This window comes from Notolabrus celidotus, chromosome 9 (assembly GCF_009762535.1).
Source record: "Notolabrus celidotus isolate fNotCel1 chromosome 9, fNotCel1.pri, whole genome shotgun sequence".
NCBI lineage: Eukaryota > Metazoa > Chordata > Actinopteri > Labriformes > Labridae > Notolabrus > Notolabrus celidotus.
In genome coordinates this window covers 24012637-24028163 of record NC_048280.1, presented here as the reverse complement: position 1 = coordinate 24028163, position 15527 = coordinate 24012637, and the positions used below count along the sequence as shown (strand labels likewise).

The 15527-nt window shown below is 41.6% G+C and overlaps 1 protein-coding gene across 1 annotated transcript in view; it reads left to right on the top strand.

Annotated features, from left to right (window-relative positions):
- The window catches only part of pdlim2 (PDZ and LIM domain 2 (mystique)), a 41434-nt gene that overhangs the window by 13851 nt on the left and 12056 nt on the right, over positions 1-15527 (top strand). The window contains exons 4-6 of the mRNA XM_034692347.1: positions 2373-2442; positions 2795-2940; positions 4292-4355. Of these exons, the coding sequence (XP_034548238.1) occupies positions 2373-2442; positions 2795-2940; positions 4292-4355 (280 nt within the window). The remainder of the gene's footprint in view (positions 1-2372; positions 2443-2794; positions 2941-4291; positions 4356-15527) is intronic.

The window sequence follows — 15527 nt, the reverse complement described above, 5'->3', positions numbered from 1 at the left end:
GTAGCACAGTTCTGTTATGTTCAATTTGTTCTTGCTCAATTGAGTATGCACCCTTCTTTTGTAGCTCAACATCTGGTTTGTGGGCACTGCCAGTCTTCACACAGATGGTTTTGCCTAGAGTGAAAGAAGCTTGCTTCAGCTCTTCTTAAGAATAGAGGAGTGGTGTTTTAGGCGTGTCTGCTGCAGTATACAGTAGTAGCGGTTAGTTTTCGGTGCAACATTTGCAAACTGGTTATTTTTACATGACAAAGCAACCACACCATGACTGTCTTGTCACTTCCCCCTTTGCACTAGTCTGGATAGTCTTGCAGCTTCTTTGTTTAGGGTTAGTTGTCCGTTGATGCCTTGCCAATGATGTAACATGGATAACCCTATATCGTACTGTCTCTCTGTGATACTGTCTTATTTGCAATTAATTTCATTTTATATGCATGTTTAAAATGACCTTATTTAGCATTTTATATCAGTATTAACAATGTACAGCAGCTCTTACAGTGTAGATCATTTTGATTACTCACTGACATCCAGTGATCCCTGGTTAATGCTGCAGGTCAAAACAGTTGCACTTTTAAGGTGTTCCAGTTTGGCTGCTTTCTCTTGTTTTGAGAAACTGTTGTTCTCCATGTCGATATAACTTATGGTCGACAGTAAGTTATATCAATCAATCAATCTTTATTTGTGTAGTGCCAAATCACAGCAAATGTTCTCTCAAGACCCTTTTACAAACATAGCAGGTATAGACCGTACTCTGTTATATTACTAACTAAGACCCAACATCAAAACAGGATAAGATCCAGTCCGCTGTTACTGGCAGGACTCAATCTTATTTCATCTTAATCCACCATGAATAGAGCACCTTGCAGTGTTTAGCAAGTTACAGATTGACACAAAGTGCATATCACTCCTGTCTAGTCAACTGAGCTGTCTGTGATTTTTAGAGTGTAATGTGTTGTTCAAAAGCACAGTAGTTTCATTTTCCGTCACTGTGGCAGCGAGAGCAGGAAAACACTGCGACGGCCAAATTATAGTGTGCTGAAAGAGACAAAATATCAAGCCATAAAAAAATCAATAGAATAGGAATCACTTGTTAATTTCGAACCTTTATCGCATGATGATTATTATTATTATTATTATTATTATTATTATTATTATTATTATTATTATTATTATTATTAATATTAATATTAATATTATTAATATTATCATTATCATTATTACATGTTTATGTTTCAAAAGTTTGATGGTTGTTTTAAATGGTTAATGTTTCAGTGTGGATAAGTGCAGTATTTCTTTTTACACCTTTCGAAGAATCTGTCCTCAGGTTGGTGAACTCCAGTTCAGCTTGTTGACAGCCTGAAATCAGATATTTGCATCCCTGTGGTGTAAAGTCACAGATAGGCTTTCACCAGCAGAAAAATCATGATCATTAAAAGAGACACTGACCCTGGTCAATACACTGACCTTAAGTACACCTCACTGATCATGACTTCCTCTGGTTTTCTGATGTACATGGTAGATAGCAGAAGTGTAAAACACAAGGTGTGCATTTTTAAGCAATGCAGTTTGTTATTTATTACTTTCTCACAGCTGCAAACATAAAAGTCTCTCATACAGGAAGAAACATCTTACACCTCTTGTATCAGTTTTTGTCTTCTTGCCATCTCTTTCTTGTGCGCTGTACGTGGAGCACAGGCCATGAGAGGTGTGTTTCTGGGTGATTTACCACAGGCATCCAGGCCTTCCTGTGTGCCTCATTACCCCAGGCTCAGCTGAAGCCAGTCAGCCTGTGGCCCTGCAGCTGGGGGTGGGGGGTTCCTATGTGTTTGCATTGGCGCCTATACAGCTCATATTCCTCATCCAAATCCAGTGATGGAATTGCTCACAGAATATGTTTCCTATTTAAGAAAGTCAAACAACAGTGACTGGTTGGAAAGACGAGAACCATCGAGAGAGTGTTTGAAAGGAGACAGTGTGCTGCAGAAATCTCAAAGATTCATGGGAACAAACTGATGTATGCATGCCAGGACAGTTTGAAAGAGATGTCAAAAAATGAATTTCAGCAGAGGAGCACTTTGAATTATGACCCTTCAGGAAATGTATCGTTTTTCCCGAACTCAGCATTTTTCTCTCCAGTTCTTGAATGTATTACAAACTTTGAGAACAGTAGCTTTTCCAGATTGTCATTAAGACCAATTTTTGAAAGAGAAACTTAATTAGCATGAATTGGCGTAGTTCTTCTTTTTTTTTTTCCTTTTCTTTCCTTTTTCTTTTTAATTCAGCAGCGCTTGGATCAGACTTTTCTCTACACCCTAGAGTCAAACTGGGATTAGTTAGATATCACTGCTGACCTCCGTTGTTTTCTATCTTTGCAGACCTGAGCCTGCTGGACCTGGACAGACCAACGGCATCAGCACCCCTGAGCAGCTCACTGGACGCTTCCAGGTCAGTGAGGCAGCTCCACAGAGGCTTTAGTCTTTACACAGTTTGACTTCATTACTGGCACATTGCTGTAGGGACAATTACACAGATCATAACTATAAAGTCAGTGCTGCAACTCATCAGAGCTTATAGCTATGATCAGTGTAATTGTGCTTGTGTTATTTGGAGAATGTGTTTTAACTTCTCTATTTATGCTGCTTTATTTTTACTCTGTTTTGTACATACCTACTTATTGTCAAGATGCACAAGTAGTGTTTCTATTTATAGCCCTTATATTACTACAATTTCAGCAGCAAAGATCAAGTTATGTTCAGGTGCTGATGCATTAACATTCCTCTGATTGTATGTTTTGAAGGAGGCAGTAATCGTGAGTCGAGATGAGAATCAGAACTACAGAGAGTACATCTCCAGCCCTGCATCAATGTCGCCAGGACCTTATTCACCAAATCCTCCTGCCAGTCCTGACGGAAAGAAAGAGAGACTGACGCCCACTAACAAGAGGTATCTCAAACACTCAAAGAAATGTTAGAAATCAGTGTTGCTATGCACAAAAATGACATTTTACTGCATGTGTCATAAATTAATTAATGAGGAATACACTCTGGACAACAAATATGTAGAAGTATGTTATGTCCAGAACTTCTAAACTACTTTTTTGTAAGATGTAAGTTGTTGGACTGATACTGAAACCTTTGCTGCATTGTTACTTGTCTTACTGATGTGGTAACTAAAGGAAAGGATTAACCCATCAGTAGTCAAACTCATTCGATCTGGTTACATGTAAATAACATTTTGGACAATCAGACTGAAACCTTAGACTCAAAGGACATTCTTTCAGCACGAACAGGGTCTAAGATAAAGTCTAAGGACATTTCAGAGTTCCACATTTCACATGGACAGTCGAGACTTTTTCAGGAACCGGTCCATTCACTGCTTAAACAGGCTTACATCAGGACAAAAGGTTGCAACAAGTGCTCTCTTGACTCCACAACAGGCCCACAGTCAATAGGTTTGGGAATAACAGACAGAAAGTGGAGCCATGGGATTGTACTGTAGTAACAAAGGATATGCACAGGATATCACATTCCAGCGTTTGCATTCAGGTTAACAAAAGGCAGAATGTGGAACGTTCACCGCGCTGCCTCTGAGCGCGTTCGTCTGACTCTCCTGACAACTTTTTCTGGGTCACAGGTCAAACTCTGATTTAAAGACTCATCTGGACTGATGGAGAAGCTTGCTTTTTAAATAATATGGCATTCATTCTTAATATTATAATATTATTATCAATGATATGTCTTTAATATAACATAGCTAAAGAAGAAATGGTTAAATTGTGCAGGTATTGCAGTTGTTACTTTTCAAAACATTAATAAGAAAAGAAATTTAGGTTGATAAGCTTCTTTAAAGTTAAAGTTTACTGGTGCATCAAGAAATACTACAAACAGAGCTGCAGGGTATGTTTTTGTTTAATACATTTTTGTTGCCATGATTACTTGTTTAGTATGTGAAATTGCACTAAGGACAAACAAAAATGCTAATCAGTGTTTCCCAAAGTTCAAAATGATGTCCTCAAAAGTCTTTTTGGTTCTTTACTTTGTGAAAATAAAGACATGTCCTTGGGAAAGAATCTAGACAACTTTAGAGGTTCAGACAGTTTTCAGAAAAGAAGCTCAATAAGACTCCATTTGTAGCAGCTCTGATTGTGCACACACCACTTCTGTGAAATCAGTCATCAAAATGTTTAATAAATGAACTAAACTTACAGGGATGTTTTTCTTTCGTTAATTAAGTAGATACCAGCAGTACTTCATCAAATAAACGACTTTATGAATCTGTTGTTTTCCTGTTACAGCATCCAGCTGCGTTCATGGTCTCCAGAGGAGAAGAGTCAGCGGCTGTCCAGACCCCCGTCACAGGTAGGTTTCTGTTGTTTACTTCAAATGCTGCTTTGGAAGCGTTTCCAGCTTACCAGGCTTTTCTTTGAGGTTCACAACAAACATTATCTCAAGACACTTTTACAAACATAGCAGGGCTAGACCGTACTCTATGTTAGATTATTGTAAAAGACCCAACATCAAGTCCCATTTTACTGACAGGACTGGATCTTATCTCATCTTAATCCACCATAAGCATTGCACTTCACAGTATTTAGCTAGTTACAGCAGCAAGGAAAAACTTAATTTTAACAGGCAGAAACCTCACGCAGAACCAGACTCATGTTAGACAGACATCTGCCTGGACCAAGTTGGGGTTGGAAAGAGGGACAGAGGAGCATGAGAGAGAGAGAGAGAGAGAGAGAGAGAGAGAGAGAGAGAGAGAGAGAGAGAGAGAGAGAGAGAGAGAGAGAGAGAGAGAGAGAGAGAGAGAGAGAGAGAGAGAGAGAGAGAGAGAGAGAGAGAGAGAGAGAGAGAGAGAGAGAGAGAGAGAGAGAGAGAGAGAGAGAGAGAGAGAGAGAGAGAGAGAGAGAGAGCTAGTGTTGTTGTCAAGACCACATTAACCAAGACCAAGACATGTTCGAGACCAGAGTGCACCGAGCAACAAACAAGGTTTTGTTTTTTCTCTTTGTTGCCTTTCTTTTGACGCTCTGTGAGAGACTTTTGACTCCTTAAGTTTCGTTTTTTTCTCTTATCACAGTAAGAGTGCATCAATGGTGGTCTCAACCAGTCTTGATATAAAATACGGAGTCCGCCCAGTGCCGGTCTCAAGTACTACAACACTAGAGAGAGCTATAGGGTGCTGGAATAGTTCATTGTTTAAAACATCTGCACTTTGTACAGAGGCTATGGTCTTTGTCTCAGCAGTTGCTTGTTCCACAAACTTTTTGCTGCGTGTCATCCCCCTCTCTCTACTCCCCACATTTTCTGTTTCTCTTCAGTAATCCAATACAGGCAAAAAATAACCCTAAAATATTTAGAGTAAATAAGTGACTTGTACTTTTGGTAATGATATGATGATAAGCTCATGGCATATCATGCGCTGGTTTATTACACTGCGGTTGTAGTTCACTCGGTCAGTGAGTAAGTCTGTAATAACAACATAACTCAGTTAACAGCCTCTGATGAAATAAGCTTTGTAGACTCCACAGTAATGTTTTGAGACTTCACACTACAAGCCTCATAAAGAGAGGGGTTTGACATTTTTACAGTAGGGAGTGTATAAACTTCAAAGGTCAGCCATTAAAAATATCTGACATTCAGCTGAACAACAGTCTGCAGCAGTTTTGTTCAAAACCCTCTCAAAGAAAAAAAAGATTCCTCTTTGTCAAAACAATGACCTTAACCTTTGCTTGTCTAAATGCAGACTCATTATTCTCTGTAAGCTGTAAAATATGACATGCTGTAAAACACAGACTTGGGGTTATCATGAGACTGCAGCTAAGCTATGCTCTGCTTATTTACCGTTCCAACAACAAAACCAAAAAGGGCGACTCGGGCGTCTGGAAAGACTTCAGTGACTTGGAGAGAAAATGTTGTGGGAAAGTTCGTCATGAGCTATTCCAGCTATGTCTCAAGCGTGGGTCCCACTGGAGATACAACATGTGAGATGACAGAGCAGGAAAAAACATACAAGACCTTTTGTGATGGCACGAGGAATCCTGGCTGTATTTATAACTCTGGACATTACACAAAGTTAGAAAAATATGCAGAGGTTTGAACTTCAAAACATTCGAGCATTCCTTCTGAGACGCAGCTGGCTCATAGGATCCATTTTTAACATTTCTCTCTCAGTTTGGGATTCCTTTCGTTGTTTACACGTTAAATGAAAATCAGATGCAATGTCACTCACAGCAGAGTCCAGCCTCAAAGACTCTGAGAGAAGTTTTCATCTCTCTCACACTGGGAGAGAGATGAACGTCAAGCCATTGATGGAGGATGCTGTCATTGCTTAATCTGCACATTTGTGACAAGTCTTTATTCAGTAATGTGCTTCAGTCATGAAATATGGTCTCCAGATAAATATAGTCTTCAGGAATGTAAGAGCAGAGTCACTCCTAATATCTAATTTGATGTGAGTGCAAAGCCACACGGCATGTTGTCTCCTTCCAAGTTGTTTTAAGGCAGGGGGTGTGTGTGTGTAGGAAGTCTGTATGTGCAGACATGAATCAGCTTTCTGACTGGCTTGCTCTTCAGGCATATTCTACTGACACAAGTGTGATATGTGGTGTTCATTTGGAGGACGGACGCCTCAGGCAAACAACAGGCCAAACTGGAGATGATGTAGCTGTCTGGCCTCAAATACTTATTAACTTTGTTTTGGAGCCTGCATCCTTTTGGCTAAAAAGACATCAGAGTTTAACCATTGCAGATTACAGCTATGGGTTTTGGCACTTTTTAAGGGGGAACTCCACTGATGTTACTAATGAGGATCTCTTTACCTGACAAGAAAAGTACCACTTTGCCTGCAAAAAAATAGCTTTGTTATCTTCTGTGGCTTTTTCAAAAATGTCAGATGATGTCATCATCCTTGTCTAAGGTTTCAGCTAGTGCTGGGTGATATTGAAAATTATTTTATCACGATAAAATATTTCATATCAGTCGATATTGATAATTATAATAAGTATTGATAATTGCAGATTTTTGCTCCTGAGTGAAAGTTGAAGACAGTTTGTTAGTTTGTATCTGGATTTAGTTTTCTGATGAACTTCTTGAATCCATCATTTCTGATGGTGCTCATAGGAAGCAGGTCTTTTGTGTAAAATTAGATTTTTTGTAAAGTTTTAGTTTGTGCATTCTTATTTTTCTCAGATTGAGGTTATTTTCATAATTTGATTTACATTTAAAACAAATATGTATAAAATCATGTACTTTGTTTAGTAGAGTATTGTTTTCAGTTGTGCTCTCCCCCTTTAGATCACTAAGGGTTACAGGCAGAGTGATATTGTTTCCCACAGTGCAGTGAATGCATCACGGTTATTCACGATAGTCACGGTGGACATTAAACGTGTTTGCAGCCAAAGTTGTCTCTGTGCTCTTCCTTTACCCACGTCCTGGAAGACGTCTCTCAAAGCGAGAGAGAGAGCGAGAGAGAGCGAGAGAGCGAGAGAGCGAGAGAGAGAGAAAGAGAGAGAGAGAGAGAGAGAGAGAGAGAGAAAGCGAGAGCGAGAGAGAGCGAGAGAGAGAGAGAGAGAGAGAGAGAGAGAGAGAGAGAGAGAGAGAGAGGGAGGGGAGAGAGAGGGAGAGAGAGAGAGGCTTAGGCAATCATATTTTGTTTTAGTCCAATCCTGTGAAGTGTTTGTTGCAACCTTTACCACTGGTATTGTGACTAGTTGAATTGGCTGGACTTGAGCATTAGCCAGGCAATCATGTTCCGAAAATTGTCCTGTGGGATTATGGGAATCACAGGATTTAGTATTTTTGGAGTTTCCTGGATTACACTTTTTTTCATGTGAATCTGCAGATCAAAACACTAAATGGCTTTCTAAATCGTTAAATCATGCATAAGAAAATTCTCAGATTAACCTGGGTTTGGTCTAATTGCCTGAATAAGTCAAGAACTCATCTTTAGTTCAGCTTACCAATGTGACATGTTACGCTTCATCATTATATCACATCTCACTGAAGTAATCGCAAGCCTTCGTCAAAAACAGATTCTGATGTTTACAGCATCAATCCAAAACCACATTCAAAAACCCCACTCTGTGGCAGAAAACCATCGCGGGGCAAAAACTTCCGTATTGGCCGTCCAAAAAAACACACGAGAGCTGTGTTGTGGCTTTAGAGCTCAATCAGCGGAGCCCCAAAGAATGACCGTGCTTCTGTCATAGCTGCTAGCAGTCTGCCCAAGACGGCATTGCGTGTTTGTGGTATTCATGGAGTCGCCTGTTCTCGTTACCGTTTTTAAAAACTGAACCTCTTCTCTCATTTTTGTTTTGTTGGAATCCATATCGACTCGTATCCTCTGGGAGAAATGACATTCCTCTTTCTAATCCTTTTCCAATATAAAGTTGGACCTTTTTTAGGCTTTTAATGACCACTCAGTTTGTATCTTTGAATTAATATCAAGTTATACGTTTTGAAAAGGCTGCAATTTGAGATGCTTAATCACTGCCTTGTCCACCCTTTTATGAAATGTTCCTGGTTTTAAAGCTAATTTGGATTGCTCGCTCTCCTGTCTATGCCTGACATCCACAGTGTTTACCATTATCCAGCCTAGTGGATGAGAATTTTGGGTTTTGGCTGACCCCGTCCTCCCAGGCATGGCTACCCTGGTTTTAAAGTGGTGACGAGCCTCCCGCCGCAGAGCTATGATTAGTGAGTGGAGTTCTTTCAGAGTGCTCGGTGGGGAAAAGGCTGGGAAGAGGCCTGCATTGGGCATACTGTGCATTATGCTGCTCAGGCTGGCAGGAACACAGTGAGTGCTAAGATGTGGAGCCCCCATGACAAGGGCCTCTGTCCTGTCTGAGAGGTGCAGCAGAGTTCCTGTATCAGGTGATCATCCTCTCTGAAAAGCTCCTAAAAGGCTTTTCCACCCCTGTTTTGGCTCCCTGAGTGAGGAGAGTGGGATGCGCAACAGGATCCCCCGTTTTCCAGGGTGTTGGATGTCCTGAGAAAAAGCCTGCGTACAATAGTTTCTGTGATTGCAGAGGCTGTGGAAGGCTGGTGCTGCTTTTCCCCTCAAGTCACAAGGCCTGTCGTTGTGCGATGAGAGCCGGAGGAGACGGGGCCGGGGTGGAGCAGAGCGTACACCAGGGAGCCTGCTGACATTCCCAAACTGTACTTAAGCAATCACAGCACTGTGCTCAGCCAAGAAGCTGCAGAAAAACACAGATATTTCCCTTTCCCTCATCATTGGGTCCAAAAACAGAACACATATTTAAGATAACATGCAAAATTTTAACTGCATGTTAAAAAAATCATAAATGACTGGCATAGAGAGTTGACTTTAAATGTACTTTAGTGCAACCATTTGTTGCTCCTTTCTACCTCGTCACCCGACTCTTCCCTTGATGTTGGAGTGTCTGCATTGACCTTTACATTTCCCATAACATGAACATTTGGCCACATGAATGAGTGTTTTTCAGGATGTCTGTACAGAACATCTTGATCCAGCTCTAAAGGGTAGTGGGCTGAATAAAAGGAAAGTGACCTTTTTGAATCTGAAGCTGTGTTTAGGTTACTGTAGGAAGCATTCGCCCTGCTGTAGTCACAGCCCAGCAGCTCACACTGACCTCTGACATGAAGAGAACATGCACAGGGAACTAGAGATTCAAAATGCATCACTTAAGACATAATGCTCTCGATTAGTTTCGTCATGTCATGCTGCGTTGGCTGCGATGGCTGCGTGAACAGATTTTAATATCTTCTAGCTAACCACCATAACAAAAGGAGAAAAAGGCATCCTCATTTCCTGGAAGCCAGGCATGCCATCATATCTGAACTACCGTCATGATTCAGAGCATCTGTTTATATCATCATGAGATAACCACAACGAGATCACTGTTGCGATGAGCGGGGCCAAACCCAAACTGCTTTGACCCGTCACTTGGCCATTAGGACCTGGCTTCGTGTCTGCTTTTGCAGATGCTGCACTTTGAGGTTCCTGAGGGTTTCCTTAGTGGGCTGCCTGGTCTTGGCTGGGAGAGCATGGCTTCTTATTTGTTTATATATATATATATATATATATATATGAATAAAGATGTTCCACCTCCAGCAGGGTGACACTCCATGCAAACCCAGCTTTCCTTGTTATGCTAAATTTGGAGTGGTGGCCTTGGCTGTCTGACATGTGTCACTAAGCTTATCATTCATAGAAGGCAGGGTTAGCATCCCACCGCACGCTGTCCAGCCAGTTCCATCATTCTCCTGCAGGCCAGCGGCCGACTCTGTTCTGCTCTATTCTCAGGGTTTTGGTGGACTGGAGTGCAAAGCTGCGGTCATCACTTTGGAGCAGAAATGGGCACCTGGCATGTAGGAATAGAACTTGAGGTTAATGTTTTTAAATGAGTCAAACTTTGTATGCATGCACTCCTGCTAAAAGATTGAATTATCACACAGTGTTTCTCTTCAGAACTGGAGCCTTCTGAACAGTAAATCAAGTTAACCCCCTCACTTGTAGCTGCTTCTTCCCCACCCTTAAATGCATATCTTCTCTACATTTCCCTGCGACTGTTCCTTGACGTTGATGGCTTGGAATGATGTGCTATTTCAGGTCTGACATGAGTGGGGCTGTTGTTTGGTTTGGCAGGCCGGTGCAGCGCTGGGCCAGTCCAGTGTCAGGGGAGCGGTGCTGGCTGTGGCCACTGTGGAGGGATGTTTTCGTCTTCTTCCTCCTCTGCACAGTGAGCTCTGTGGCCAAGCAGTGTGAGGGCTTTTTCATGTGGACCCGTAGCCATTGGGCTTGGGGTCCATTGTGGCCTCTGCCTGGGGAGCATGCCTCTCCTCATCCCTCCTGATTGATCAGCGTGTCTGTTTTTCTTTCCCCTGGAGTGGAAAAGCAAACTGGGGCACTTTTGATTCCCCCTGCTTTCCAGGCCCCTCGGGCGCACTCATGGGGACACTCTGCCCTGAAGTTTTTTATGGGGAAACGCTGGCTGGGAGAGATGGGCCTTTTTACTGGTTAGTGCTGTTTACGAAGGCAGTTCAGCGTTGTGTCAACATTCCTAAAGTTGTTGTTCAGGGAACGATGTATATAACTGCCCCTCAGTGTATTCATGCCAACAAAAATAGACATGTCAGCATATATTCCCCTACTTTTACACAGGACAACACCTACATTTAAAGGTAGCGGTTACTATGGCTGCATTTGTTGGTCATAAATCATAATTGTAAAGCTGGTAAAATGACATCTGCTGTTAACACTGAAGAGTAATTCTGCTCCACTGACACCATAAAATGCATACTTTTCTGACATTTTAGATTCATGTTTCAGACATTCGAGGAAACTCCTGCAGAAATCTGAGTAAAAGGCTGTCCTGCGCGTTGGTGTATTGAGTTATAAGTCATGTTACAATGTTTTACAGTAGAGAAACTGTACCTCTGTGTGAATCTAGAGAGAGACATACCAGATGCGTTCTGTCTAATTACTGTCAGGCTCATTTACTAGTGTCACCTTTATGGAGGGGTTTTCTCTGATGAGCTGTTAAAAATCGCTCCACAGTGAGACCTCCCACCTCATGATGCTGATGCTGATCTGCACACTTGGTTCATCTTTTTGTGATTGTCCTGTATACTAAGAGGTTTCTACATGAACATAAATTAAAGTCCAGCAATTTTAGCCCGACCATAATGAACTCCAGATGTCTAATGGGCTTGATATGCTGCTCCAGTCGGAGCCTTGTGGGGAATTTAATAGGGATAAAAAATGTGTTGCTTTTAGCACCCTTTGTGTATAAATAACTGCTTAGCCTCACATTCATTCCTCATTGTGTTTCTGACTATTGGTAGCTGTGTGTGGAGTTCCTCCTCCAGACCACCTACAGTACATGTTGATCACATGAGACGGCTTTGGCTTGATGCAGGGCTCTCAATGAATTCACTCTGCCATTACTGTTCACACACAATCAAGTTAATCCACATTTAGTACGTGATGAGCTGTAGAAGCCATTGACTTTACACTGCAGAAAAACACTGCATCAATATGACCACACTTCAGTGTATCAATTAGTCTGTTTGCATTTATTATGATGAGTCAAGATTGAAAAAAGGAACTGTAGTCTGATTGGCATGAAGTTACTCAAAATCCAGCTCTCACTTAGCTGACAGTGGAAACCTTGCACGGACTGGATGACTTCATACTCACAGTCATCCCGTTGTCTTCGTCCCTCTGCCGCTCATTTGCTCTCTAATCTTGTACATATGGTTTATATCTTGAGCCGTTTGATGGTGTGTGGCCATGGTGGGTGAATGCAGGGGGAGGTATTAGCTTTGGCATCACGGAGATCTGTCACTTTATTCCATGTTATTGAATGCTGCACAGTGTAATCCTGAGCCAAGTATTTATATGTAGAAAGCATTAAAGAGGATTGAGAAGATTGAGCTTGACGTCTACAGCTTACAGAGTTTGCTGCAGTATGGACTGGGTTCTGTACACACACTAGAGTCTCTGTTTGGAAAAAAGTTCCACTAAGCATGCTCTGAAGATTCTCCACACAGCTTGTGTTTATTAAAAGTTGCATTTTGTAGAATAAAGGTTATTGGTTTGTCACTTAAAGGATGCTCTGTAGAAGTTTTTGCTGTTGGCAGTCTGCACCCATCAGCTCACTGGTCTAGTCCATAAACTGAAAGAATATTAGATGTAGCCGGCATGACATCACCATAGACTGTATAATAAATGGACGAAACCCATTTGTTTCTGAAGCTGAGTTTGAAGCTATCGTCCACAGTTGCTGACTCAACCTAACTTTGTTCCATCTATGATGCAAAGACCTTTTAGCCTCTTTGCTAACAGCTACTGTATATTGTTCCCACCTGTCAGTCAAGTCAGCTGTGCCTCTAATTATGCAAAACGTGTAATCTTAATATCTTCTAAACTACTGAGTTATGAAAAAATTAAACCCCTGTAGAGTGTGTTACGATAGAGATGTGATCTATTCAGACCAAAACCAGTTTTTGGACCAGGCTGTAAACATGTTTTGTTGTAAAGATCAGCTTTTTTGAAAGGTTGTGTATGTAGTTTCTAGTACTTCCGGCCAGCCTCAAGTGGACACTCAGTAAACTGTAGTTTTTAACACCTCCCCATTGGCGTCATTCCTCGAGGCCAGAGGTCACCATAATCTATAAGTTTGTGGCCGAATAAGCGAATAAATCTGTATATGAGAATCATTGAACAAGCTAACAAGCCAGGTGTTGTGAGCAAAAGAATACCACTGAATACTTTTTTATGCCAACTAGAGATGTTGCAAAGCCACCAATTTCCTCATCTTTTCAACAGAAATTGAAATCCTGAAAAACTAATACATGTAAAAGTCAGAAAACGGTCAAAACTGAACACAATTTGTTTAACACAGCCAAACACAGGATCACAGTTTGACTAATGTTAGCAGGGTTAGCACCACTTACCTTTGGTCCTCCTTCCAAGTTAATGTCCGCATGCCCATACTCGTTATACATCACTCTGGTCAAGTGGTTATATGTCAGTTTAACAAGACTCAGCCTACTTAAAACTGTATCTCCAGTTTCTATATTAAAGTAGAGCCAATACATGCTGGGATGCGAGATGTTATCAGTCATCTGTGCTTGGTTATTTGGGCGGTAGATCATTATGACAGTTTCCATTAACCAGATTGACTGCTGCATGTAGTAGTGGGTGGCTGGACTATACCCTATGGACAACATATGACCTGCATTTTGGGCCTACAACACTTAACATATAAATATGTTCAACCAACTGGTAGTTCTGGTGCCAACTAGCAAGTTCATCCCTGGTGCGAACACACATTTAACTTGAGTTCTAGATTTTTCTCACTGAAAAAGCTTGAGCACAGACCTTTTGGGAAGTATGTTTGCCCATTGAGCCACACACACAGAGCCACATTATTTCTACCATGTTTACAAGAAAAGTCCCTAAAAGGGAAGTAGAAACATGCTCAGTGACTGATTGCTGACTCGCTTTTGGAGCCAGCTCCAAGTGGCCATTTGTTCAACTGCAGCTTCTGCTTTTACCTTCTTCTTTGAGGTTGCTTTTTGGCCTGATCATAATTCCAATCATTATTTTCATGACTAAGACCTTCAATGAAGTATCTGTGGTGGGATATGAAGCAATAACAAAAGGTCAAGAATGTTAATGGGGTGAATTTTGATATAAAACAATGTCCTGAGTTCAGCCTTCTGTTGTGATTCATTTTTTTACAGAACATGGACGCAGTAATACACCCTAACTCAGACATAATTACAGGGCAGTGTTCATCAGTGACAGTGGATAACAAGCAGGTTAGCGTCCGCCTTAGGTCTTTGCTTAGGACCTCCACCAACGCACACTGCTGGATAGGAAACACTGCACACGGCTCTGATTATTACCCAGTCCAGGATGTCTGCCACCCCCCCTCATCATTGTAGTGCAGCAGTCATGTCTGTGGTGGAGACAGTGAATGAGCACTTTCTTGCAGCAGCACAAAAAAGCTCCCCTAGGCATTGCTCCTGTGTGCTACTAGCCCTAGTCTATAATTGAAGCAGCAGGGTGGTAATGATGATGATGATGATGATGCAGAGTGGCTCGCTTGGAGCCAGACTGTAGGCTTCTACACCGGCACTGTCTTCAACTTCTCCCATGGGCCGTGATCTGAAACATCTGCCATCTCTTCAATTCACCATTTCCTGTTTGTTTGTGCCTTGAAGTGGCCAATCGTAGCCGGGGGCTTGTTTTCAGTTTACAGCCATTCTCTTTCATTTTGACAGTTTGGCCAAAATTTCTCCCACCAGCACAGAGCTTTTCTCTTAAACATAAACCACTCACACATGTCTTTCATTCACTTTGTGCAAATCTTAAACTTCAAGTTCAGCTGTCCAAAAAGCTTTTAAGAGCCTTAAGGTTTGTCTTGAAAATGGATTATTAACACAGACAATTCATGCTGCTACCTCTTATGGTTTCAAATGAAGAAATCATGTTTCAAACTGTTGTGTAGAATATATGGAAGCACGGGTGTTGCGCCCCAGAAGTGGCACATTTCATGTCGGGGTTATTATATATGAAAATGGAGCTGATTGTTAGTAATGTCACATTTTGCTGACGCAGAAGGATGAACTGTGTCTCTCCCCTCACACACGCTGGGAAGGACTCCAGCCCCCTTGTGTCTGCCAGGGATAAAGCTGGTATAGAAAACGGATGGGTGGATGATGATTCAAATAAACAGCAACCAAACCTTCCACGACCAGTTTGCCATCTTTGCAGCAGATGTCTCGTCTCTCTGCAGAGGGACACATCCCGCAGAAAGATTGAAAGTTTGGTAGTCAAGTTCCTTGAAAGCTTGGGTCTAGTATTTCAAGTTTTATTGCACTCAGTAGCTCGAAAGATCTGCTTTGTCAAGACTGTGTTGGGTTCATTCAGCCTGGACTCTTTTGGTGGTGTTGCATAAAAAATTGCATATTTTTCGTACTAAGCCTAGGCCACTTAAAACCGTAGAAAACACAAACACAGGCATCCTTTGATGCATT